We start from the raw sequence: 25,042 nt of genomic DNA, 5'->3' as shown, positions 1-25,042 counted from the left end.
AACTTGACTTGTTTTCATCATTACCGTAATGCTAACTGCATAGGGATATCATCAAAGATATTTGGGGCAAAAACGTTTAGGGACGTGCATATTAATAGCCTAGTATCAGCCTATGGGTTGCTGGCAAGAGATAGCCAAGACGGCAAGAGAGAGAGATGGGTTCGGTGTCCTAACATTTTATCCTGCACAGATTGTGCTACCAGCACACCATGGTCAGGGTTGGGGTTTGCGCTAGTACGTAAGTAAATATTGTAAAATGTAGGACGAATCGACAGAACACCGGGACTACTCACATCTCCACAGTCTCCGGATGCTATCGTCATCAAATAAGCTGCCAACATACCCGGATGTTGTGACAGTAAAACAACTCAGGAAGCTAAGCATGTCTTGCTATGCTTAAAACAAATGTAAGTTTGTCAGTAAGGGATACAGGTATCGATAACATAGTGTTAAATTGATTAATTATTTGCTTATTCTCATTAACATGATGCAAGTACGTGTGGTTTGGCTGTTAATGAACGTAGTCTTTATTTCGTTTTGTCTGTCTCTTACATAAACTGATGCTAGCAAGCGAACTGTTAAGGTAGAAAGAGCAGCAGCAGGAACTAGCTTGTCCAGCCTCTCTGGTGTAAAATCGTGGAAACTAGAGAACTAGATATTTTTTCACGTTAGAAATGGTTTTGTTTTATGTCAGCAGTCTAGATCTAACTAACGAACCAGGGTGATTTAGTAGTGGTAAACGTAATTTCAGAGAGACAGGGGATCTAATCAGATGTTAGAATATTTCAGCTACATAGCTGGCTGCATGTCTAAAGTGTATATTCATATTATTTCGTGAGTAGTTAGAGATAATAGTAATTCTGGACTTCTCTGATGGCTGGGGGCCTAGGCTATACTTGCTGCTACACGATTTTGTGATTATACAAAAAAAAAGTTTTAACCCCAGTGTACATGTATGTTAATTTGTCAGTTTACACCTTATTCTCAATTGTTTTCAGTGTTGGGAATGCAGCCGCCACTCCCAGCTGACGCTGTCAGAGAGCTCGTGTGCTCCTGTCTGCACAGGGACCCAGTAGCGGCAGACCTGCGCTGCAGCCTTTTTGTAGCAGCTGCTCAAAACTACAAGCGAGATTCAGTGCTAAGACCTTTTCCACCTAGATACATTAGTGTGGACAGCAAGGAGTTTGATGAGTTGGTGAGCAATAACACATTTTCAAACACAACATTTACTAGCGTGAGTTATTAAAGCTTTCGGACACAGATATTTAGTGTTTGCAGCATTTAAGTATCATATCTTATTATACAAGATAAAATGAGTAGTTGTTTTGTTTTTCCGTTTTTTTCCAGTTAAGGGAAGTGAGCTCTTTGCCTGGACTGAGAGAGCTGGTGAGGCTGAGGCCTGGTGAGGGAGACCAACATCTGGCTCTCGTTCACTGGGTTCTTTCCTCCAAAAGCTTTGCGGTTAAGACACTACAAAAAGAAGAGGTAGTAGCCAAGCATTTGAATTTCCCCCTTGTTCTGTTTACCGCATATATTATGGTGCATATTATTGTATTCAGACTTGTACAAAATAAATTATTATTAAATAAGAACTCCCCCACAAAAAAGCTAGTTTTGAGTTTCCCTTCGTTGTTCTGTTCAGATACATCTACAGATCTACAGAATTCCATCCAAATTTCAAGAGAACAACTGTTTAGCCACTAATTCTTTTGTGTGGGAGTTCTTAATAATGTCAATTAATTCTTAATCATATATCAAATGTTTTCCACAAATTATTTGATTTGTCCAATTTCTCTGGTCTTGCCTGCTGAACTGAAACAGTATGCTAAACTGTATAACCTGACTGAGAGTGAGGGGATTTCTGCGCCTGTCCCAGACTTCCTGTTTGAGCTGGAATATTGTGACCAAATGAAGGCAAACTTTGAGAAGACAAGAGATGGACGAGACATTTTCTATGCATTCCATGGCAGCCGCTTGGAGAACTTTCATTCTATCATTCACAATGGGCTACACTGTCACCTTAACAAGGTTAGTTTTGTAAAAGTAAACAACAACAAAAATCAGTCCTTCTATAATGTTCATTGTATGGTTTTTCCCAATACCCGTCTCACATGATGTCATGCCTGTAGACGGCAATCAACACATTTTGGTACTGATGGAATGAGAGCGGAGATTGGAAGCCTGACAGCTGTTATATGTGACTTTCCTATAGACCTCACTGTTTGGGGAGGGAACCTACCTCACCAGTGACCTCAGCATGGCTGTACTCTACAGCCCCCATAGCAACGGGTGGCGGGAAAGTCTCCTAGGACCCCTACTGAGCTGTGTTGCCATGTGTGAAGTCATCGATCACCCAGATGTAAAGTGCCAGGTTAAGAGTAAAGGTATGCAAAGGATTGGCATGCAAGCTGCTTCACAAACAGATGAACCACATTTCAACATGTGCATGATTGTTTGTGTTGGTCTTAAAATCAGTAAATCCCTATACTGGTTTCAGACAAGACCATTGATCGCCAGCGCTCCCGGGCCAGAAACAGTGAAGGAGGGGAGGTCCCTCAGAAGTACTTTGTGGTCACCAACAATCAGCTGCTGAGAGTCAAGTACTTGTTTGTGTACTCTCAGAGAAGACACCTGTCCAGGTGAGTCCTGCTTAGAGCTGGATAGAACAGTGTAATACTCCTTTAATACCAGGCGTACTTAGGATAGTAAAATTGATACATGAGAAGCACAGACTAGGTGTCATTTAAGACATTATGTTATCCCATCCCAATCCAAAGTGTAATACTTCAGTTGGAAGACCTGTATAGGCACTTCTGTAATTGACTGTAGTTGAGGAGTTTAAATGTTATTATTGCATGGTGGTATTAATGTTTATGTTAATCAACATTACAATCATACAATCAATAATTGATTGTTGCACTAAATGTGCCTGGTAGCTGAGATGAGGTACCTTAGTAATATGGCTAATACGTACAGACTTGACTCTGACTACAAAAATAAGTAGAACTATGCACTTATGATCCTTGATCTTTTGTTGTACTTTCATTTTGCAGGATGTGTAAGTCACTTTGGTTAAGAGCATCTGTTAAAAGAATACAATTTAACGTTAAGGAGCAGTATTGTTGATGTTTTTGTCGGTTTGATTTCAGACATTCCCGCGGCACCTCATGGTTAGTCAGACATCATTTTGCCATTATGATGAGCCTCTATCTTCTGTTGCTCATATTCATCGGTGCCTTCAATTCCACCACCTTCCTGTCCTTTTGGCAAAGACTGTTCCGGTGACACAACAGAGGACGTCCCTCCTCAGTGCCTTGCCTTACACAGACAATCAAGCCAGAAAGACAAGAGAACATACCATTCTAACTCAGTTTTTCTTCATACATTTACTGTTATCACTGCAACATATTCAGATGATCTCATCATGTAAATTAAAACCACCAATTTCATTAAAAAAAAACTCAGCAGAATATTAAGACTAGACCCAAAAATGAGAAATCTGTATGTTAGATTTTAGAGGGATGCAGCTAAATATAATCGACACGGCACAATACGTTGACCTGCATAAGGATATAAGTATGAAGGGTTTGGTTAGGTGTACTGTACCTACCATACTTAGGAATTAATCATTAAATATATTAACAATGGGATTAATCTAGCTACGCCTTTTATTTCATTATGATTGATACAGCTGAGACTTTATCACTATTATCACTTCTGGACTCCTTTATATGATGTTCTATGTGTTTCTGGTGTCTGGAGTCTGATGCACCATGTGACTTATTTCAAACGAGGAAGTCAGTGGAATCAGCCCATTTCTATATATTCTTTTGCCTTTTGATTGCCTGCATTTATTGAACACAGGTTTTTCTTTTTTCTTGAACCATAGAGGGTATAGTGACTAAATTCTCACCATACATTTTAAGTTCATTGTATTTATTATACATGTTGTATTGAAATGGAAGGAAATCTCCTCTAAGGATTTCTTGTTAAGGTCAGTCACGTTTATGTTCATATAGCGTATGCTTTTGGATCCCTTATCACAGATATATTTCTTGAATAATAAATCTTTGAACTAAAAGGTGCCTTTTCCTCTTCAAGCATACATCATGCATTCAAGTTAGCTGCAAAATAACTACCTTTTTTCTCTCTGATAAAAGATGTACAAACAAAAAACACGTTTTTATGAAGATTTGAAGGACGGAGAACAAACCTGCCTATTGTTACCTGTCTGGTGCTAGTTTTGTAATTGCAGGCTCATAAACTGTCTGTTATTCAGTAACTATTGGTTGTGTGAGACTGTTCTGGGGAACACTGTTTAATGGGGAATATTTTATTGAAATTTGAGAATCCCTCTTCCTCTTCTGTAGAAACTACATTTAATGAAGCTCAGACAGTTGTAGTAAAGGTCAAGTAGAGTTTAGTTGCAGTTGTGATAAACACAAAACAATGAAATAACAGCACACATTGCAAGTCTACACTCAATTTGGCAAGTATGAGGGCTACATAAAAGGCTAATACTATGATATTATAAAACTGTCTAATTCTGTTCATGATAAGTGTACAAATTCATTTGAAAGTAGATCAATGCATAAGTCATTATCAAGTTATACCAATACAGTTTAGAACAATAGCTGCCATCTGTTTTACTGCTACATTTCAGTGAAGGTTCACTACTAGGACTTTTCTTTAGTCGCAAAGCATCAGTTTACTGTATTTGGGCAGGCGGGCACGAAGCAGAGAAAGTGTCCTTGAATATTTGTCTGTTGAGAAAAGAGAGGGAAAACACGACTTCATAATCATAGCATGTGACCAGGAGGGTTCCATTGAAATCTAAGGAACGTCAAGTTGGCCAAGAGTGCAAATAAGCATATTAATAGTAAAAAAAATAGTGCTTGCAATAAAACATGAGAAAGAAGCAAACATTTACATTACATTTAGCAGACGCTCTTATCCAGAGCGACTTACAGTAAGTACAGGGACATTGCCCCAAGGCAAGTAGGGTGAAGTGCCTTGCCCAAGGACACAACGTCAGTTGGCATGACCGGGAATCGAACTGGCAACCTTCGGATTACTAGCCCGATTCCCTCACCGCTCAGCCACCTGACTCCCGTGACTGACTCCCTGACAAACAGTGAGATGGGTTTGTTAAGACACTCACCTGCAGGTTCTGGTGGCAGATAGGGTTATGGGGGGCTAGCATGTGGTTGTGAACACACCTCCCAAAACGATGCAGGCAGGACGGGTCCGAGGGAGGGCATGTGTGGGAGCAGGATGGGGGTCTTAGCACTACACAGCTGGAGCAGGAGGTGTGCTGACAAGGGCCGTGGCAATGTTGCTTCTCCAGCAACACTGACCTACAGCAGACACACAGACTTGTTTTACCATGATACTAAGACACTTTGTGGGAAATAAAATGGTTTTGTGATCTGTTCCTGTCTGCAAACACCCACCTGGCTGAGCAGATCTCGGAGGGGTTGGCCTGGCAGTACTCCAAGGTGCACTCTGGGCGACAGCTCTCCACATCCAGGGACTCAAGAGCTACAGCGAAAACATGCAATGAAAAATACACAAATTCTGAATGAAAATGTATGGAGAAGAATGATCTTAAACCTGGTAAGTGTAATTATAAATAATACATTTATTACTTGACAATTGTAGTGTGTCAATGGCATGTCTATGGATAAGACATCTTACATGGGCAAGATAAGAGGTGTAATTATGGTTTAACTGTTTAGAGAAAGTGCTCTTGAATCAAAGGAAGCTTTGACCGCACCATCATTTTTCACAGCTCATAAATCAGACTAAGTGCAATAATGCACAATTTGCATATTAAACTACTAAAGTTAAGAATCATGCCTGAAGGAGAAGCATGGAGGCTTATGATTCATTATCATAAGAAATCATTTTGAAATACTTTCAATGGTACTCTTCTGGTTTCCACTGCAACTTTGAAGAAAATGTTGTTACCTGCTTTACAGATTCCATTTTGCTCTGCATCTGGTTTGCCATCAGTGGACTCTTGGTAAACACACACCAGACCCTTGTCACACTTGCCCAGATAGTCCCACGTTCCTCCACAACTCTCCCCGACTGTCCGGGCACACGCCGGGCAGCACCCGCAGATGCCGGTCGTGACACCACCCTTGCACTGGAGTTTGAGGGCCCTGCGTGGAGCGCAGTGAATACGTTCACACGATGGGCAGTGAAGGCTGTGCAGGGTCTGGACCCCTGGGGAAGGGCTCTCTGACCCTAACCCTAACCCCAAAAAGGTACCCACTACCAAGAGCATCCACATCATTTACTTGTTGTAGCTGTTTCAAAGTAGGAAAACCAGACTTTTATAAGTCGGTCCTTGGGTAAACGTCACTGGCAGAACCTTGCAAGTTTATGAGCTTCCATACCTCCACCCCCATTGACAGCCAATGGATGAAGTGGTAACACAGTAAGTGTGTGTTGTCTAAATGTGCTGTTAATCATCCCCAAGTCTTATCTTTACAATCTCTTTGTTGTTTTCTTTTGTTTTCCAATATTTCTTTCTTTTGAACACTTTTAGATAAGTTTGGTCCAGGTGTGAAGACCGGTCCCTTTGTAATAGGAGTCACATGGCTATCGAAAGGGGCAATTCAGTCTGATCAGATAATGACCTGTTTTTGCTAGAACAAAAGGACAAGATTAAGACATGGCAAGTTATCTGATAAACCCTCAAGTCTGCGAGCCTACTGTACAATAGAATAGCCCCAAATAAAAGTGCCATAAATTGTCAAACAAATCATCTTTATTTTGTCGAGCAGGCATTGAACTAGTGGTCTGCTCTCAGTGAATCAATGTTTTCAACCACTCAAAATATAAAAGTAAAATCATTGCCACAAGAAAATCTTTACATTTCAGAATCAAATAGTAAAAACAGCATGTATACTTTAAATCAGTTTTTCTCATCCCTCGTCCTCGGAACCCACTGTCCTCCTGCATGTTTTAGATGTTTCCCTGCTCCAACACACCTGAGTCTAATGAGGGGCCGTTTTGGAAATGCTCCCCCATGTAATTTCTGTTCTGTATATCCCAGCATCAAATGATTCTTACTCTACATTGAGGGGATTAGTATGAGTAAACAGAGTAAGTTTCATGCATGTGGCCCTTTCCTAGTCAGAGTTAGCATGGGGTGCATTTCCTGGCAAGACTCAAGGTAATTTCTGTTCGGTATATCCCAGCAAACCAAATTATTCAACCGTGCATTGAGGGGACTAGTATGGGCCAGGGAAAACCGGAAAAACAGGAAAACTACACTGTCCTTTGACAAAACACAGGACGGTGAACAACATAGATTGGTCAATACTAGCGCTCTGGGGCGGAGCATCACAGTTCGTGCAAGTTCTTCAGTGAGATTAATTGAAACACTATCCCTGTTGTCAGTGTTCTTGGGTGCCGGTGTGTCAAATGAAGTAATTTCATCATACAATATCAAAAGATAAACTACACAGTGTATTTAAGCAGTGAACAACTTCTTTCTGTATTGTTTTTCCGAACAAGCACAAGCTGGTAGTGTGCACATACTGACCAGATAAGAGAATAATTTACCACCGATGGCAACAGCTCAGTTATGTGTTTTTGCAAAGGTTGAGATTCTGGGAACATTAGTATAAGGAACATTTATTTCCCTAAAATGCACAATTAAACATTTACAAGAAACAAGATACTGTACATAACATTTAAACAAGAACAATTTACATCAGAAAAGGAGGTCAACTTTGCCCTATAACAACATTCAGCTTACGGTTTTCCAAAATGTTACACAACTAGGCGTCCTTGGACCTGAGGTATAGTGAACACAGGGATTATCTACACATATGAATGGTCAAACTTCTGTTCCTTTGTAATCACCACACCAGAATCTTACTTCAATTCCACAACTCGTCAGCTTTGTGTATGGACTCAAAGATTAGGTGTAACTGAATTCTTACAGTTGTCATGTGGTTTTCAGAGGGAAGGAGTACACCCTTTCTTGCTCTCACAAAGAATCATTGTTTAACTCTATATCCCTCAAGAAGATAGTATATTTGACGGGAGGCTGGATAACTAGTAGCCTTGAGGTTATTTGAGGACTTTATTGGTAAGTTTAACATTTTGAGTATAACACATTACCTCAGAATGCTGATTTCAAAATGCTGTTGTTGAACATAAATCTGATTTAGTTGGACGTGATAAACTGTTGTGTGTCCTTACGAAACAAACACTTTCTTCATTAACAGTAAGGCAGGATAATTTATTAACTCAACTTTCGTATTGTTCCATATTAATAACCCTGTGTGTGTGTGTGTAGCTAAGAAGCCCTATGTTATCATTGAGTTGGATAAAGGTTGGCTATGTAACTGATGTGGCTATGAAAACTTTAACCAGTTGATAACACCAACTCTTCTTAAGTTACTTCCTCTGTGTTAGCACTAGGACAACATAAAACATTTCAGGTAGTATTTGTGTGTGACAAATAGATGAGTGATTAGGAATTGTCAAAAGGTGGCTTCCATGTACAGCTTTTATTGAGTACTAGTTGTTCTAATTGTTTTTAAGTAGTCATTGTTTTTACATGTTCAAGACTGTCATACAGTAGGCACTGCCATTTCAGAAGTTAACATTTGATTATTTCTATACAATTTAAAGTGCAGGAAAGAGGGAAAACATAATATGGAAATGAGATACTGTGTATATGTCTGTATCAGGTCAACAAAAAACATCACGCTTTGAAAGGATTTATACAGCTAGATGTTCTTGAACCTAGATGTGATTGTAATGTAATCAGTGTTGCATTACAGATTTAAAAACATACCATTGTAAAATTCAATTTGAAAAGAAACATATTGCTCTAAAAATGATCCTTTTCTCCCTTGTAGTTTAGTGCATTTCTATTGCAGGATTGAGATGTATGACCCAACCCTAGTTATATGTACAGTGCTGCTCAGCATGATGCCCACTATTGATGGAGGGAAGATTCTAGTGTTCCCATTGGATGGGAGTCACTGGGTGAACATGAAAGTCCTCATAGAAGAGCTACACTCCAAAGACCACGAGATTACATTGATACGGCCTGAAGATAACTGGTACATTAAGGAGAAGTCCTCTTTTTACACATCTATCACCATTCCCAACACAGGTGGATTTGAAGAGGAATTCTTTTCTACATTTGTGTCCCGACAACTGGATATACAAAGACAAGGATTGTCTTTTTGGTCCCAGATTTGGTCTCGTATCAAAATTGAGATGGAGGTACACGAGCAGTTCTTCAAGTTCCACAAGAGGATGAGTGAAATGGTCGTTGAGATATTTGAAAACGAAGATCTTATTCAATTTCTCCAGAAAGCTGAGTTTGATGTGGTTTTAACAGATCCGAGCATCGGAGGGGGAACAATGTTGGCTCATCATCTCCGCATCCCTCTTGTGTTCAACGTCAGATGGACAATTCAAGGGGAAGCTCATTTTGTTTCTGCCCCATCACCTCTCTCATATTGTCCTTTCACTGCAACAAAACTGACTGACAAGATGACTTTCCCTCAAAGGGTCATAAATATTTTGGCTTATACAATGGGGACTTACACGATGGCCTCAATAACTGAACCTAATTATAAACCTTTAGTCCACCGCTACTTTGGTCCTGATGTAGATTATTCATGGTTTTTCCAGGAAGCTGATATCTGGCTGATGAGGAATGATTTCGTCTTTGAGTTTCCTCGTCCTACCATGCCAAACTTTGTTTACATTGCTGGATTTCAATGCAAGCCTGCCAGGCCCCTGCCTCAAGATCTAGAGGAGTTCGTCCAGAGCTCCGGGGAGCATGGGCTCATTGTGATGTCCTTAGGTACGATAGTGGGACAGCTTCCTTTGGATGTAACTGAGGAGATCGCAGCAGCTTTTGCTGAAGTCCCCCAGAAGGTAATCTGGAGGTACATTGGACCAAGACCCATTAACCTGGGTAACAACACCTTACTTGTGGACTGGCTGCCACAGAATGACCTGCTAGGACACCCCAAAACAAGGATCTTTGTAGCCCATGGAGGCACAAATGGTGTTCAGGAGGCCATCTACCATGGTGTTCCCTTGGTGGGACTGCCTCTCGTTTTCGATCAGCCAGATAACCTTTCCAGAATGAGTGCAAAGGGAGCTGCTACCATAGTGGACTTTTCCACATTAGACCGGAACACCTTCCTGTCAGCCTTAAAGGAAGTCCTATACAAGCCATCTTATAGGGAGAATATGCAAAGGCTTTCAAGGCTGCACAGGGACCAGCCAATCAAACCACTGGACCGAGCTGTGTTCTGGATCGAGTATGTCATGAGACATAAAGGTGCTCCTCATCTGAGGACACAGGCCAGCAAACTGTCCTGGATCGTTTATAACTCTGTGGATGTGGTTGTGACTCTTCTGGGAGTGATATTGTTTGCGACACTAGCAGGCATTTCAATCGTAAAGTTTTTGTGGAAAGTTATTTTTTGTACAAGGAAAGTGAAACATGAATGACAAAATCAAACCTGCGGTTATTGACAGAGAAAGAAATACATGGGCAGAATTTTGCCTTTTGACATATTAGTGTATTCTCATAATACAATTGATAATAATACCACCGAGATAGTACATGATCAGAAATTATATTCACAAGGAGGGGTAATAAAAAATTATGAGTATGAACTCATCACACCATTGTTATTGGACCAGGGTTTCTGTCGGTAAAATTGTTTAAAATTGTACATGCTTAATGTTTGGCTCTTTCATGATCTCCATGATCATCAATTGACTACAATGTAAAGGAACTGTACCGCAAAGGTAATGCATCTTTATACAGTTTTGTTTATAATGATCTTAATTGTGTGATATTTGAAATGCAGTACAAAATACCATGTCATACAAATCTTGAAAGGTATATTCTTACCCTAATTTCTGATTAAGGAACCTAAACACAACTGGAAGTATCGATCAAAATATAGGAAAAAAGATTTTATTGATTGTCTTGTATATCTTATGTACATTTTCTTACTGTATTTTGTGATATTCAAAAGTCTGTCACAGACAGAGAATTTCTAGAACTACAATAAAAAATAAGTAATGAGTATCAGTTTTTTGTCATAAAAGTATCATGTCCATGTTTGAGTTACAGGTTGGGTTAAACAGGACGTCACTGCCGCAAACACATTCAAACTGCAGTCTGGAGGTATTATGTAGAAATGTAGAAAACCTGATCTTTGCATCCTCTGCAATTTAACAAAAGATGACCAGTAAAATTATGTCATCTCATAAGTGTTGTTGATTTCCTGGATTTCCTCTTCCTGCTGGCAGCTTTCTCTGATCACATACACTATGAGCCCCACGCAGATAAAGATGAGCAGAGCAATGCCAATCACCTAAAGCATGAACCATGGAAAAACACAACAGACTGACTCAGTGTTACAGGCAAAATACAAAAACGACAATAACTTTGACCTAGTTGTATTTACCATTAAGATTTGTAACGATTATTTCAATAGTAGCAATTGCAAATGTAATTTCACAACACACAGACGCTAGTTTGAACTTTGACGAACCACACAGTAACCCCCAAACCAAAAACAAAACAAACCTGTGTTCTTTTCTCACCTGAGATTCAACAAATAATTCCTGAGAGTGAATCATAAGTTCCGGTAATGTGCCATCATCAAGGACTGGCTCACACCACTTCTGAGGTGCAGCTTTGTCAACGATGACAAATCTGCCACTCCAATCTGTCATTGCACAGGCAAAATACTGTCCATCGAGGAACAGCAAGATCAGCCACACAATGGGAGGGACAAGGCTTGATATAGACACAGTTATTGGACACCCTCTATCATATCTGCATCCTTGTATTATCAGCATTAGCATGAAAGCCATGACAGCGGGAATGACAAAGAACGCAGACGAAAACAGTCCGTTCCATTTAGGATCGCAAGGGCACTCAAACTCCAACTCCACTAACTTCTCCAAACCCATGAGTATGAATCCAAAAGCCACATTTGACACAAGAGGGCTGTTGCCAAATTCACTCTTCAATCTTGAAAGCCATTGTTGTTTTCTTTCCATACTAAATGCTACATAAAAAGAGATTTGTACCACAGAAAAACTCTGAGAGAAGGTGCACATTTGTGAACATGTAGAGTTCAGTGATGCATGACTAAAAGTTTTTGTGGGAAGGTTTGCCCTGCAGGCAGAGGACCACATTTCTGGTGTCATTGGTTCACATCAAAGGAAGGCGTACCCATTGTGTCTGCACTTGTACAAACGATTGGTTAACTGGGCTTGACAGGAATGGGATCCTGTGAAATCATAACCATCCTGAAACATGGATGAGGGAGGGCATTAAAGTGGAGGGAAATATAAATACCAAATCATTTACATAAGTTATTTAGAGAAATCCTAGTGAAGGTACACTGAAAATGTACCAATTTTTGTATAGCATAACAACATTTAAACTTTTCTATGCTCTCTCTTCTCATGTAAGCAGTTATCCATCTCACACAAACAAATGACCTATTCTATGAGGTATCTCCCATTACAATCTTGAGGACCTTTTAGGTATTTTCTGTAGTGTCCATGGCGTTATACATGTCTAAATCATTTTGTTCAGTTAGATGTACAGACAATAGAGGATGGAAGAAGTTTACAGTCTTAATTGTGTACCATTACAGGAAAATGTCAATTATATTTTTCTATTAATCCTTCAACCTTCCAGCCTACATAGTCCCTGGACCCTCCTGTGAATCTATAGATCAGGGCATTGGATGTGATAGATTTGGACAGTAGATGGCAGTATTAGGCAAACTACAAACTGAACCAAGTAAAGATTTCAAATTGATAAAATATAAACTAAAAAATTTGTGGGTTTTGTTAGCATGAACAAAAATAGACAGTGTCATGCTTTCATATCAGTTAACTGGATCAATGCATAACAATACAATGCATCCATGCATAATCATACGGTAACCTTCAGACTCAGCCCACCTTGCAAAAGCATGATCTTAGTTGAGCATTCAATAACATTGAGAAACTATTTCCGGTTATTCATATTTCAACCCATATTCTCATTGTGCATGACTGCTATGTTACCCTATTTGAGTTTACAGTGAAATAGGATTATAAATCCAATTGCAGTTTGCGCTGCCGTTGAGGTCAGAGCTAAGCCAGGTGTCTGAATTTAACAGCTTGACCCACAAACGACCTGGCAATCTGTGACGGCCGTAGTGGCAGAAACAGAACATCATTCGCTTGTAGACGACCTAAAACCGACCACTCTCATCTCAATGTCATTTTCATCTTATTCTCAATCCATAGTAAGACATATGAATAAGGCCCTTGCCCCCACGTAATATGTATACTTCTAGACATGCAGAATCTCGCGGGATTTGCTAAATTAGAATAGGTTCCCATTCGATTCTTGGGTCGAGATCTCGGTGCACTGGGTACACATTCAACCGCTCAGGTATCGTTGGTACCAGCAGCCTGGTCCATCGACGCATTTTTGCGTGGCCCAATTGGGATATTGTACGGGTCGCTTCATCAGCTCAGTAGCATCGTTCATCCTGTCCTGCTTCACTCAAGCAACCTCACCCCTTAACGGCTTTTCGTCCCTTTATCTTTGTAAATGATACCTGGTAAACGAAAAACTGCAATAATGTACCTCTCGGTGGCGATAGTTGGACTAATGCTGCATTCGGTTGCTTCGCAGAACGGTAAGAATGTGCTCGCCTTATAAAAACCGGGGGAATTATGGCTGCTAAACGGCTTTGGAGACTGATGACTGATTTGCCTCTGCCTTAATCAGTTGATTGTGCATGTAACGTATTGCAATGTATATACTCAGAGCCTGTATTTCTGCAGAGTAATGATTGTATTGCCATTTTTCAAATCTTTACGCCAGTAAATTGTTCCGTGTGATTAGAACGCCAGATTTGACATTTTCTCCTTGTAGGCTATCAATAATAAAATCATCTTAGCTACGTGACATATTAAGATGACGCTGACTATCAACTAATTAACGCAATATATTTTTGTGTTACAATATTTGTTATGTTTCAATACACTACAAGGAAGGCATACGGTGGATGACCATTTAGCGCAAAGACTGTTCCTTCAGCAAGGACAAGTTAAACGTTGAGAAGGTGAAGGGACGAGGGACGAATTCTAAATCAAGTAGCCTAGCAGGCTACAACCCGCAGTTACATTTTGAATGCATAATATCTTATTTTCCATTACCAACCCCGTTGAAAATAAGTTTGAGTGTTCCCTTTAATTTTCTCGTGTTCTAAATATCCATATATGTTTAATGACTCGGGAATTCAATCCCCCGAATACAAGAAAAGGCCTACAGAACTCACACAGGTAGAAATGGATAAGACCATCGCGTTTCAGCAGTTAAAAGCATTAGGCCAAACATGCAAGATGTGTCATGTGTAGGCCCAATGATCTTAAAGATATCTTCTGTACTGTATATAGCAACAGTCCATTCTGCTGCATGTTTCTATTTTTAGACCAGATATGCAGCAAAAGGGAACAAGCTTTAATGTCCTCTCACAACATCTCTCTTCAAGGGTGGAATCATCATTGTGTGTGTGAACTGAGAGAACATAGAAAAAAAACAAAGCTAAGAATACGAAGTCAATACAATCTCAGTAATTGAAAAATCCATAGAATATTCAAATTAGAACAATCTAAGCAGACTTTATTACAAAATAAATCATTGGTGTCAGTCTGTTACCACAAATATTTGCCCTTGTTCTGAAGCAAGTCATTGAGGGTAACAACAGGCCTGGAGAGCTCTTTCCACATGCAGATTTCATCTTCAGTTTGGTTTACGACATCCCAGATAAAGATAAAGCTATCTAGGGTATCAGAGGTCAAATGTCCCAGAAACTCCTCTCCTAACCAGTCCTCCATACACACACATCTTGTAACCTTAGTGTCATGGTGTATGTTTATTTAGGGATTGGTGCTTTGAATCCAACAAGGTTTGGTAATCCAAATTGAATAGTCCAGCAGACTACATTGCTACAAGGTGTTGTGCGTAGGGTGTCCACAGGGGAAGACCCATTTATATCTGCTAATAGATGTTCATATGTAGAGGCGTCAGATATAACTCTCTGGTAGGCTGCCACTCCCCAAGGCTGTGTGCTCCATTTGGCCTGAATAACATCTAGGTACCAGTATATCTTTTCACTGCGGAGGTCCGTTAACCATTGGATCAGAGAGAACATTGATTTCCCTCTGGATAAAAAAGCATAGGAATTGTGAGGAACGAACATTGTATCATAGAAAGTGTTTTTAAAACTGTGGTGTTAAAAGGGTTCATTGTAATGTCCAGAATACTTTTGTCCTGAGGTGTGAAGAAAGTGATATATTCATCATTTTAACAGTCCCTTTACAAAGAGGCATAATCAAGTGTGGGCAGTCAGTGTGCTTACACATTGGAACACACTCATATGAAGAGGCTATTAACCATGACAACACAAAATGTGACAAACGAAACTCATTAAGATCCAAGAACATCAGAAAAAGAGCCAAGATGTGATAATATTAAGCTATGCAAACAAAAATGTGTGCTTGCTACATCTCGAGAAGTAGACACAGCAGATCTTAGATTGGTGAACCGATGAATTTTATGTTAAGTCTTCTAGAGGCAATATATCACATTCAAAGCACTTTCACACTTGTCAGTTAAGTTGTTCACCGGCCTGTTATTCACTGGCCTGTTATTCACTGTGTTGGAAGGTAGGTGTTTCTGACACATCCACAGTATGTGTGGAGCTAACAGGCTAGCTAGAGCTGTTCTTGTGCTCATGCAGAGTGAAGCACCTGCTTCCATGGCGATGGGGGAGGACTATTACTGTTCGCCTACACTCTCTCCAGAGACTAACAACTGCCTCCTCTATAAATCTCTTCTCAAACTTAGAAACTGCTCAGGAGCACTGCACAGCTCTGTCTACTAGCCCTACCCCTCTCATGAGATTCATTATGAATTGTTTGTTCCTTTTTCATCTCATGATTTTCTGAAAGAGGCAGTGTCTTCAAATCAGCACACTGTGAGTTGCATGTGGCAGTGTGTGACTGTAAGCCTGTATGTCAGTTTTGCATTGAGTGAACAGGAGAGAAGGGGTCACTACATAGGATTGTGATCGGTCTGAGATTTTCTGCACTGGTTTGTTAATGACCGGGTCACTGGTCAGATTGAGTTAAGATGATAGTTAGGGATGTCAACTCAAGTTAATTCAGTTTATTGTTATGACAAAGTCAAGTTATATTTTATATTTCATAGAGGAAGAAAGTGTTGAAGACTAAATCATGCAACATGCACACCATGCTATACACAGCTCTCAATTTTTATTTCTCTCCTGTCTAACCATCATTTTGATATTTTATAATTTGCTACAATTCTTAATTGATTTATTTCTATTATGATTTCCAGTCTAATCCATCCTCTTTTTATTTTCCAACTGGTTCCTTTTTAATTTATCCTTTCATTTCTCTTGCCTTTTCATCCTACACCTTTACCCTGTTTTTACCCCATCATCCATCCTGCTGGATACACACCCCATCTCTTCAGCTGGGTTTGTCAAGTCGCCCCTATCTGAAACTAAGCTGACAGGAGACACCTTTGAGCTGTACTGTGACGTGGTGGGGAACCCCACCCCGGAGATCCAGTGGTGGTATGCAGAGATCAACAGGGCTGACTCCTTCAGGCAGCTGTGGGATGGCGCTCGTAAGCGCCGGGTGTCCATTAATACGGCCTATGGCGCCAATGCGGTGAGCGTGCTGGGAGTCACGCGGCTCTTGCTAGACGACGCCGGGACCTATGAGTGCCGAGCCAGCAACGACCCCAGGAGAAACGACCTGCACCAAAACCCAGCCACCACCTGGATCCGTGCTCAGGCCACCATTACTGTGCTGCAGAGTGAGTGGTCAGTGTAGAAGGGCTCCTCTAGGGCAGCTCCGCTAGTGCTCCCCATGCTTCTCAACGTCCCCCTTCCTCCAGAGGACCATCAGCTTCCTAGAAGCCTTCCTGCACTGCAAGCCTTCAACACAGAGGCATCAAACGTCCTTTCCATCGTGATCGGGCCTCCGCAGCGCTGTGTTTTGTCCTTCCCTCCGACTTACATTTACATTTAGTCATTTAGCAGACGCTCTTATACAGAGCGACTTACAGTAAGTACAGGGACATTCCCCCGAGGCAAGTAGGGTGAAGTGCCTTGCCCAAAGATACAACATCATTTGCCTGGTAGGGAATCGAACCGGCAACCTTCTGATTACTAGACCGATTCCCTAACCGCTCAGCCACCTGACTCCCCGACTGGTGACTTTCACAGTCTTCAGCAGTCCCAACACTCCCTGCTCCTAATTTCCCTGTAGTCCAAGTATTAGTTCTGTTTCCTTTTCCCTAATGTGTGTGTCCTAATGTTATTAATCCACTGTAGTTTTGTTATCTTTTTCCTGCTTCAATTGTTCCACATTTTGTATGTTGCAATAATGGACCTCAGATCTAAGATCAGTCTAAGATCTAGGAAGATACTATGTGACCAGCTACAGTGTATGCTGGATACTTAATAGTTTGCATCGTGAATTTAGATGGACCCTCTGTAACAGAGAAGCCATAGGGAGAGCAATCAGAAATCATCAAATCTCCCCTCTCAGTCACTCCTCAAAGAGGAGGGTGGGTCCTGACCCCAAGTCAGATCCACTTGCCTCCAGGCTTAACCAACATTTGATAGCTGCAAATGATGTGAGCTGCAATATTACGGGGTTGTCGGACAGAGCCAACAGACATCTATATGCCTAATGTTTCCCCTGTTTGCTATAAAACAAATTCACAGGGCCGTCTTGGTGGTATAAGGTATGTATGAATGTGCTTCGTAACTTTATTTCTGAGGGATTTATTCCGAAATGACTGGATACATCTCGATGTACAATTCCCACGTTGCGTACGTCAATATTGGCGCCCTTCAGCAAAGCATTCGGGTCAAATATAACTAATAGACGACATTTTTACAAATGTTCCACACTGCTCCTCTGTAACATTAGGCTCTCTTTGTGGTTTTCCAGTAAGCCCTCTGCTGCATGTATTTTGTTTGTTCAGATCTGTCAACATATCTCCACCCATGCAGGTCAGAGGGAGCGGCATACATCTGTCACACAGTGTCTATGTCTGTGTTTCAGACCCATCAATCAGCGGATCCGACGCCGTCACACTACCCATGGACTCTCACAGCCCCCCCTTCACCCTTCAGTGCAATCTGACCAGCTCCCAGTACCCCCACCAGCAGAGCTACTGGATGAAAAACGGAGAGGAGATTGCGGAGACCCGCAGCGACTTAAAAGACACAGAATACAGGTAGGATCCAGAGCCTCATGTCTCCTCTGGCCCGACGTCTCTGCTGGTGTTAAACACAGTGTTTTAGAGGGCTGACATGCCGTTATTTGTGCTTGTGTCTCTGCAGGCTGAACAAACCAAGAGGAGATGACGCAGCAGAGTACATGTGTGTTTTCACCTTCGCCATGGGTCCCCCCGCCAATTTATCCATTGAGGTTCGAGGTAAGATTCGGAACGGTCATTCGCTTTACAGACGAACTGAAGGAGCAAGACAAGCTTGAGATGTTACCATTGTTAAGGACCCAACGTGACGGCATGTGAAAATGCTTGATGGGCTGCTCAGGGGCGTACAATACCCTTGACACCTCCAATCTAATGATTAGACAACTCAGTGGTGGCAGATGGTGTCTTGTCTGTTTGATAACTGGGATTAGGTCTCAATGCTGAAAAAGCCCCCAGCTTTTTCCACTGGCTGAGGTGGAGCTGTTGATGCAAAAAGGAAATTTTGGTTAAGGACCCTCGGATTTCATGGATGAACCTGATTCCTGACATACCGGTAAATGATTGAATTGTTCACTAATACTGTGTACATCTCCTGTGAAAGGTCATTCTTTTAGAATACCTTCACTCGTCGTCGATCTAGTAGGAAGGATTTCACCCACCTATTCAAATCTATTCTCTTACAAACTTGGACCGGAATTAGAAAAGGCATGCAAGGAGAATGATCATGACCTTATAATCTATTGCTGTTTGATCCTCTAAAATCGTGTCTGTTTTGAGGCCAGTTTTAACAACATGCACAATGAGTGAAATTCTAAAGGGACCCCCCACGTGACTTTGATGAATGACTGCTTTTCTGATGACTGTTTATCCCATTTGGAGTCACTGTGTATGTGTGTCCATTTGTTCAGCTGAGAGACTTCCCTATGACGCTCTCTTCTAATCGTGCCTAAAAGACTTAGCAGGAATTACCTTAATTTAGTGGATTAGAGAGAGTGTCTATGATTTCGCTGCTGCACAGCAGCTGTTGAAAGCCAGAGAGCACAGCTACACAGCAAATGTATAAAAGTGTGCTCTCGTGTCTATGAAAATGTGTATTCTGTTACAAAGTACTGCCGTGGTTGTTGTATTATGAATACAAATCTATCTATTGCTATCAATTGAAGAAGTTGAATTTATCCATTTAATTCTGCCATTGTACAGCAATTTGATGGCTCATCATCATTTAACAAATGAATGAACCAAGGTCTAACCAACCAGTTTAGTTAGAAGAACTAAAGCGTTTAGCTAGAAACGCAAACAAACATGGTAATGTTTATTGTTTGAAGATGTACCAATGCTATTATTTTAAGATGTATCAATGCTAATATGTTAAGAGCATTCTATACAGAAGTCCTCAGTACATACTTCCCGCCTTTACTGTAGGTCAATGATCACTGATCTTGTTCCTTGTCGTAGCTGCCCCTGACATCATAGGCCACAAACGAAGTGAGAACAAAAATGAAGGCCAGCGGGCTGTCCTCCACTGTAAGGCTGTGGGTTACCCCTACCCCATCTGGTCCTGGCGCAAACTGGACAACGGTGTCTACATGGTAGGACCTACTCCCCCTGCGTAGCAATGGGCGTCACTAAATGTTCCTGTAGCGGGACTTATAAAATGCAAGGAATGTCTTACAAAAGGAATGAGCACGGAATCTGATGTGATAACCAGCGGTAGTGAAGGCTAAATCTATGTTGTTTCTTCACATTGTAAACCACTCTTTTCTTTTCCCCCTCCCTCTGTCTGTAGGATATTGATAACTCCTCTGGACGTTTCTTCATCAACAACAAAGACAACTACACCGAGCTGAGCATTGCCAACCTGGATATTGGGAAGGACCCGGGAGACTACCAGTGCAACGCCACAAACATGATCGGCACCTCCTCCATGATCTCTGTGCTCAGAGTCCGCAGCTACCTGGCACCTCTCTGGCCGCTGCTGGGGGTTTTGGCAGAGGTCCTCCTTCTGGTGATCATCATTGTGGTGTACGAGAAACGCAAGAAGCCTGACGATATGCAAGACGGTGAGTCTCTACAATGGCGGTCGTGTTTCAATTGCTGTTGAGTTGCAGATGTTTTCCTGGAAACTGGGTTTCCAGAAGATGTCTGTACCACTAGTGTATCTTTTGATTGTAATCAAACCACAGTGAGGGTGTGAAGTCGGGGAAACAGTTCATTGGTTGCTGCTTGGTTTAGTTCTCTCACAGGAGACATGAGATCAGTCACCTGACACTGTCCTTGCACCTTCACTCAATAATTCAGCCCCGACCACGTTCTCAACATACGGACATTGTTGCAGCTGGATACACCTTTCTAGGACAGTTTTACTGATTCGATATTCATGAGAAAGAAGACACTGCACGTACCAAAGGTTTTTAATTATTCACGTCTGTCAGGGACCTTGTCATGGCAAAGTTGTCCTCATGGGACTTCACTAAGTACACAACTGTGACAACATTCAGGGATTCAAGTTTTTTTTCTTTAATGTGTTTGACCAGGAAATATGTATTTTTCAGTTACCTTTATTTTCTGAGACAGTTGTATATTTAGTCACTATTCTAGTCTAGTACATTTTGGGTAGGTCAATTACTAATCGTGTAATTTTCAGTTTTTGTATTTTTCGTAATTTCTTTCCTCTAAACCTTTAGCATAACGCCATACAGTGCCATGAAGTGGTTGCACACTAGTGCTCCTCTGACCTCAAATATTTCAGTTTGGTATGGTTGTGTTTACATAGTAAGATAGTTACGATAATATCTTCCCCTCCCTTTTCCAAATTGCATAACCTAAACCATGTTTGTGGTAAGTGAGAGACTTTGCATGCCTCTTGAGTTTCAATAAGCATTCAATCTCATCTCCTTCCCGGCAATACTATTTCCCACGTGTACAGGATCTGTACCTGAGTACAAGAGCATACAGCATATGTGCTGTATCTCTTGTATGACATTAAATAAACGATTGAAGTCTAATTTCTTAATCAGTTTCTTGTTCAACATGCTAAATCCCCATTTTGGCTGGCTAATGTTTCCGTTTTGTCATTGTTACTCAAGAAATGGATTGTTGTCCTGTTTAAAGGACATGCCAAGGGCGTCTTAACTTTTGAACATATATACAGGATCCCTATACATCTCTCAAATCTGAGTAAATCTATCTCTGTGTGTGGTGCTTGTCTGTGCATGATAATTGAGAAAAAACTAAACTGGCCTTTTGCCTGACGTTGTCAGACAGTGTCCTCTTGGAGTTCTGTTGGTGTTGTGCTTGTTTGGCATTATTTCCTGTTTGTGAGTGACCTCATGCACAGTTTCGAGCTGGTTTTCCTCCAGCACATGAGGGAACTGCACATGAGGGAACCGCTCCACATCCTCACCTCCATTCCTGCTCCATTCCATCAGCATGACTGCGCTTCATGTCTGATCCTACTCATTCCCATATTACAAAGCAATAACGAAGACAACATGCGCCTTGTTACAGTGCTGCCACTGTAATATGTTGCGCTCCACAATGCTCCTTAAAAAAATACAAAAAAAATTAAATCCCATTTCATCGGGTTGCACAGCATCTCTCCAGTGATTCATTTGTACTGAATTCTCAACACTTTCCTTTCCTGCCTCAGATGATGAACCAGCTGGACCAATGTAAGTACAACTTTGTTCTAGATGTATTGCAATGACAAATATGCTTTTTTACAGTTTCTCAACTACAGAATGACTTGCCTCTATGGTATATATTGTTAACACTGAAAGTTTGAGTATGTCTTGTGTTCTACGGTTGTGTGTTGTATCACTCTCCTGGGCGAAATCTGCCTAATTTCGTCAATTACATATCCTATTTCAGGAAAACTAATTCCACCAACAACCACAAAGACAAAAACCTGCGCCAGAGGAATACAAACTGAACAGATTGTCAACTAAGTGAGTATTTCATCTCCCTCCTCTCTCATTAGTGTCAAGAGATGGAAATGAACTGCTGATCACACTGTTTATCCAGTGAACACGGTTTTGTTAAGCATCATGTCAAGTCTTGAGTTCTGTCATATTGCTAGAATGACTGTATGTCAACATTGAAATTGCTTTGAAATCCGTTTCGACTGACTTTTCTCTGCTCTTCATTTACAGATAGAAACATATTCTCGATGTATTGACCATATGAAGGTAAACAAGGCGTGGATTCATAGCAATTGTTCATAAACATGTATCTGCCATTAAGTATGGATGAAGAGGAGCCAACTGGCTATAATGTATGGGGCATGCCTTATGATTTTATTGTGTAAGGTTCATGGACCCAGAGCGGCCCATTCCTTATAGAGTTGTTACCATTATAACCACTGTTGCTGCATGTCGTTGTGTATGATTTTGTCCCAATTATCAGATTATTATATTTTGACTGATTCCCGAGGAGCATGCAAGATATTAACCTTCTGTTTTATACAGAAATGGCTTTTTGGTTTGTTCATTTGAGAGTGGCTTTACGTAGATCAACATTTGTGTTCTAGGAGCATCATTAACTTTGCAATGTAAAAGAAAATGACACCAGATATGGTATGACAGTTTTGTACAGTTTCTCATTCCGCTGTATACTATTTTATAAGTTGGTACTTGTTTAACATTTTAAGGGCTTTGCAATGTCCCACTGAATTTGACAGAGGTATAATTTAATGGTACTTGTATGTATTTATGTATCAAGATCACCTAATATAACTAAACATGTAGTAATATGAAGGCTATTCATACTGTGTGATACATTTAAAAGTTGGAAATAATGGAGAATATGTACAAACTTCATTCAGTAAATGTACTCTGATCCTATAAACATATTGATTTAGATTTTAAGTATGCATATTGTATAGCATGGCTATTCTATCCTATGCAATTATTATCCTTATTGACATGTATTGAAAACTTATAATAGCTTTTGAGTTCTCTCTGTAATAAAGCTTTAAAATAGTTGTCACTGTTAGAGCTTTAACATAGCTATGACACAACTGCATGGATTCTTTATAGCTAAAGTGGGAGACAGTGCAAAGGGGCCTATGTCAAGTTTGAAACTTGTAAAGCAATCCCAAAATCCTTATTCATTTTTAAGAATAAAAATCTAAAAAAAAAATGGATTGCTTGTTTAAATTTGGTTGTGTTTTATAGACTGCAATGTGAGTGCATCTACACTATATTGCAAGGAATCTTTGGGCACTGCACTAGTTTTCAATAATGGCAGGTAAGACATCAGCTTAAACGAACTGCTCTTAGTTTTTTATTGTTGCACATGAAAACAGCACGACCCTATGGACATTCGAAAGATTTACAGTTGACCTCCCAACATGCAGGCAGCTCCAGTGTGAAGTTCTCTTAAAGAATGCCAAAGCTAAATATACAAATGTATAGCCCAATGAAGACCATATAAACTAATTATAGACAAAAGTTTCACACGGTCAGTTTCTTCCTTTGGATCTTGAACCGGGTCTTTGCACATGAGCATACCGAGATGTTGCCTTTTCGAGTACACACAGTGTTTTGGAATCAGCGACGGTCTTGATATTAACAAATTGAGAATTTGAACTGTCCATTTAAACAGTGATGATTGTTACCATCCAGTTATTTTCTGTCAGCAATAAGAGCACGGCTGTGTCTAATCAGTGGCACCTGGCGTCCTCCCCTCATCTGTCCGTCAGCAGAATCAATTTGATGAAACTGGAGAGAAGCGTTGAAACTAAGGACAGTGAAATACGTCTCTTTTTACGTATTTACCACTAGGAAATGATTCAACAGGAGAAGGGTCACTTCATAAACAATTGAGATGAGCGCGGGGGTAGCAGTTGAATCCACATGGCCATTGGACTTTGTTAAATTGGTATGCAACGCATCTGAAACTGCACAATCACACCTGGAGGGGGCACCATTGACTCAGAAAATAAGATGTACAATTAACTGTCAGGCTGTTAAACATCAGGATTTAGACTGTTACATGATATATTTCACGTTTCAGTGGTAGGCATTTTTTTTATGTTTTCATGGAGGTTTAGGATAGCATAGAAATATAGACGGAAACACTTAGTTTATACAAAAATCCACATACACTTTTCTATTTAAAAAGTTGGTGATCATATACAGACAGCCAGCTATGTAGGCAGCCAGAAATGTAAAGGTCTCTGTTCTGGGTGCGAGTCTTTTCGAGATATTCTTCAAAACCATTCCACGAAAGAGGAAAATAAATCGCTATCAGATTAATTAGACTTTAACAATGAGTGTGCAGAATTACCATCTGTGTGCAGCTAGATCCTGGGCACTCAACAGTTTTCAGTAATCAGCAGGCTATGGCTTATAAATGAACACAGATTTTTGGTGTCTATCCATTTCAGGCATTTGGGGTTGAGATTGAATCCACACAATTTAGCAGGTTAATGTGTTACCATAGAAATATTGACAGCTAGAATTGTTTTTATCATTCTTTACATTTTAACCAAATACTGCAATTTAATTGGGTAGGCTACCAATGCATGCCTACGTAGCCATGTGAGTTAGAGAGCTATTCAATGTTCAACGAATTCAAAGTATTCAGTGTTTCCAGATTGTAAGGTAATTTGAGTAGGAACTAAACAACACAAATTAATCACTTTTCAAATAAAACGTAACCTACAACAATTATCTAGCTGCA

General features: G+C 40.5%; 3 protein-coding genes across 6 annotated transcripts; 2 read left to right on the top strand and 1 right to left on the bottom strand.

Annotated features, from left to right (window-relative positions):
• Window positions 1–338: 338 nt before the first annotated feature.
• Window positions 339–10,540, top strand: parp16 (poly (ADP-ribose) polymerase family, member 16). Of its 3 annotated transcripts, XM_067234489.1 has the most exons (7): window positions 339–407; window positions 999–1,195; window positions 1,348–1,485; window positions 1,822–2,028; window positions 2,213–2,384; window positions 2,498–2,639; window positions 3,150–4,067. In XM_067234489.1, the coding sequence occupies exons 2-7, from the start codon at window positions 1,007–1,009 to the stop codon at window positions 3,283–3,285; spliced, it is 984 nt and encodes a 327-aa protein (XP_067090590.1). In that variant the 5' UTR covers window positions 339–407; window positions 999–1,006; the 3' UTR covers window positions 3,286–4,067. The 3 variants fall into 3 exon arrangements, with proteins under 3 accessions (XP_067090590.1, XP_067090591.1, XP_067090589.1); XM_067234490.1 differs by lacking the exons at window positions 339–407; window positions 999–1,195 and having other exon boundaries at window positions 1,353–1,485; window positions 1,877–2,028; XM_067234488.1 differs by lacking the exons at window positions 339–407; window positions 999–1,195; window positions 1,348–1,485; ... (1 more) ...; window positions 2,213–2,384; window positions 2,498–2,639 and adding an exon at window positions 8,936–10,540 and having other exon boundaries at window positions 3,153–3,232.
• On the bottom strand, window positions 4,404–6,298 carry si:ch73-330k17.3 (IGFBP domain-containing protein). The gene is made up of 4 exons (XM_067234109.1): window positions 5,971–6,298; window positions 5,454–5,541; window positions 5,162–5,357; window positions 4,404–4,763 (listed from the first exon to the last, which is right to left on the bottom strand). The coding sequence occupies exons 1-4, from the start codon at window positions 6,296–6,298 to the stop codon at window positions 4,704–4,706; spliced, it is 672 nt and encodes a 223-aa protein (XP_067090210.1). The 3' UTR covers window positions 4,404–4,703.
• A 2,904-nt stretch (window positions 10,541–13,444) lies between the features above and the next one.
• Window positions 13,445–23,480, top strand: LOC136941996 (neuroplastin-like). Of its 2 annotated transcripts, XM_067234710.1 has the most exons (9): window positions 13,536–13,727; window positions 16,595–16,942; window positions 18,202–18,376; window positions 18,483–18,577; window positions 19,814–19,947; window positions 20,145–20,418; window positions 22,008–22,029; window positions 22,229–22,305; window positions 22,510–23,480. In XM_067234710.1, exons 1-8 carry the CDS (start codon window positions 13,640–13,642, stop codon window positions 22,287–22,289), a joined length of 1,197 nt encoding a protein of 398 aa, XP_067090811.1. In that variant the 5' UTR covers window positions 13,536–13,639; the 3' UTR covers window positions 22,290–22,305; window positions 22,510–23,480. The 2 variants fall into 2 exon arrangements, with proteins under 2 accessions (XP_067090812.1, XP_067090811.1); XM_067234711.1 differs by lacking the exon at window positions 16,595–16,942 and having other exon boundaries at window positions 13,445–13,727.
• The last annotated feature ends 1,562 nt before the right edge of the window (window positions 23,481–25,042 follow it).

The sequence above is a fragment of the Osmerus mordax genome, chromosome 4 (genome assembly GCF_038355195.1).
Source record: "Osmerus mordax isolate fOsmMor3 chromosome 4, fOsmMor3.pri, whole genome shotgun sequence".
In the NCBI taxonomy this organism is placed as follows: Eukaryota; Metazoa; Chordata; class Actinopteri; order Osmeriformes; family Osmeridae; genus Osmerus; species Osmerus mordax.
Note: the sequence above shows the minus strand (reverse complement) of the source record. Positions and strands in the feature narration are given on the sequence as shown.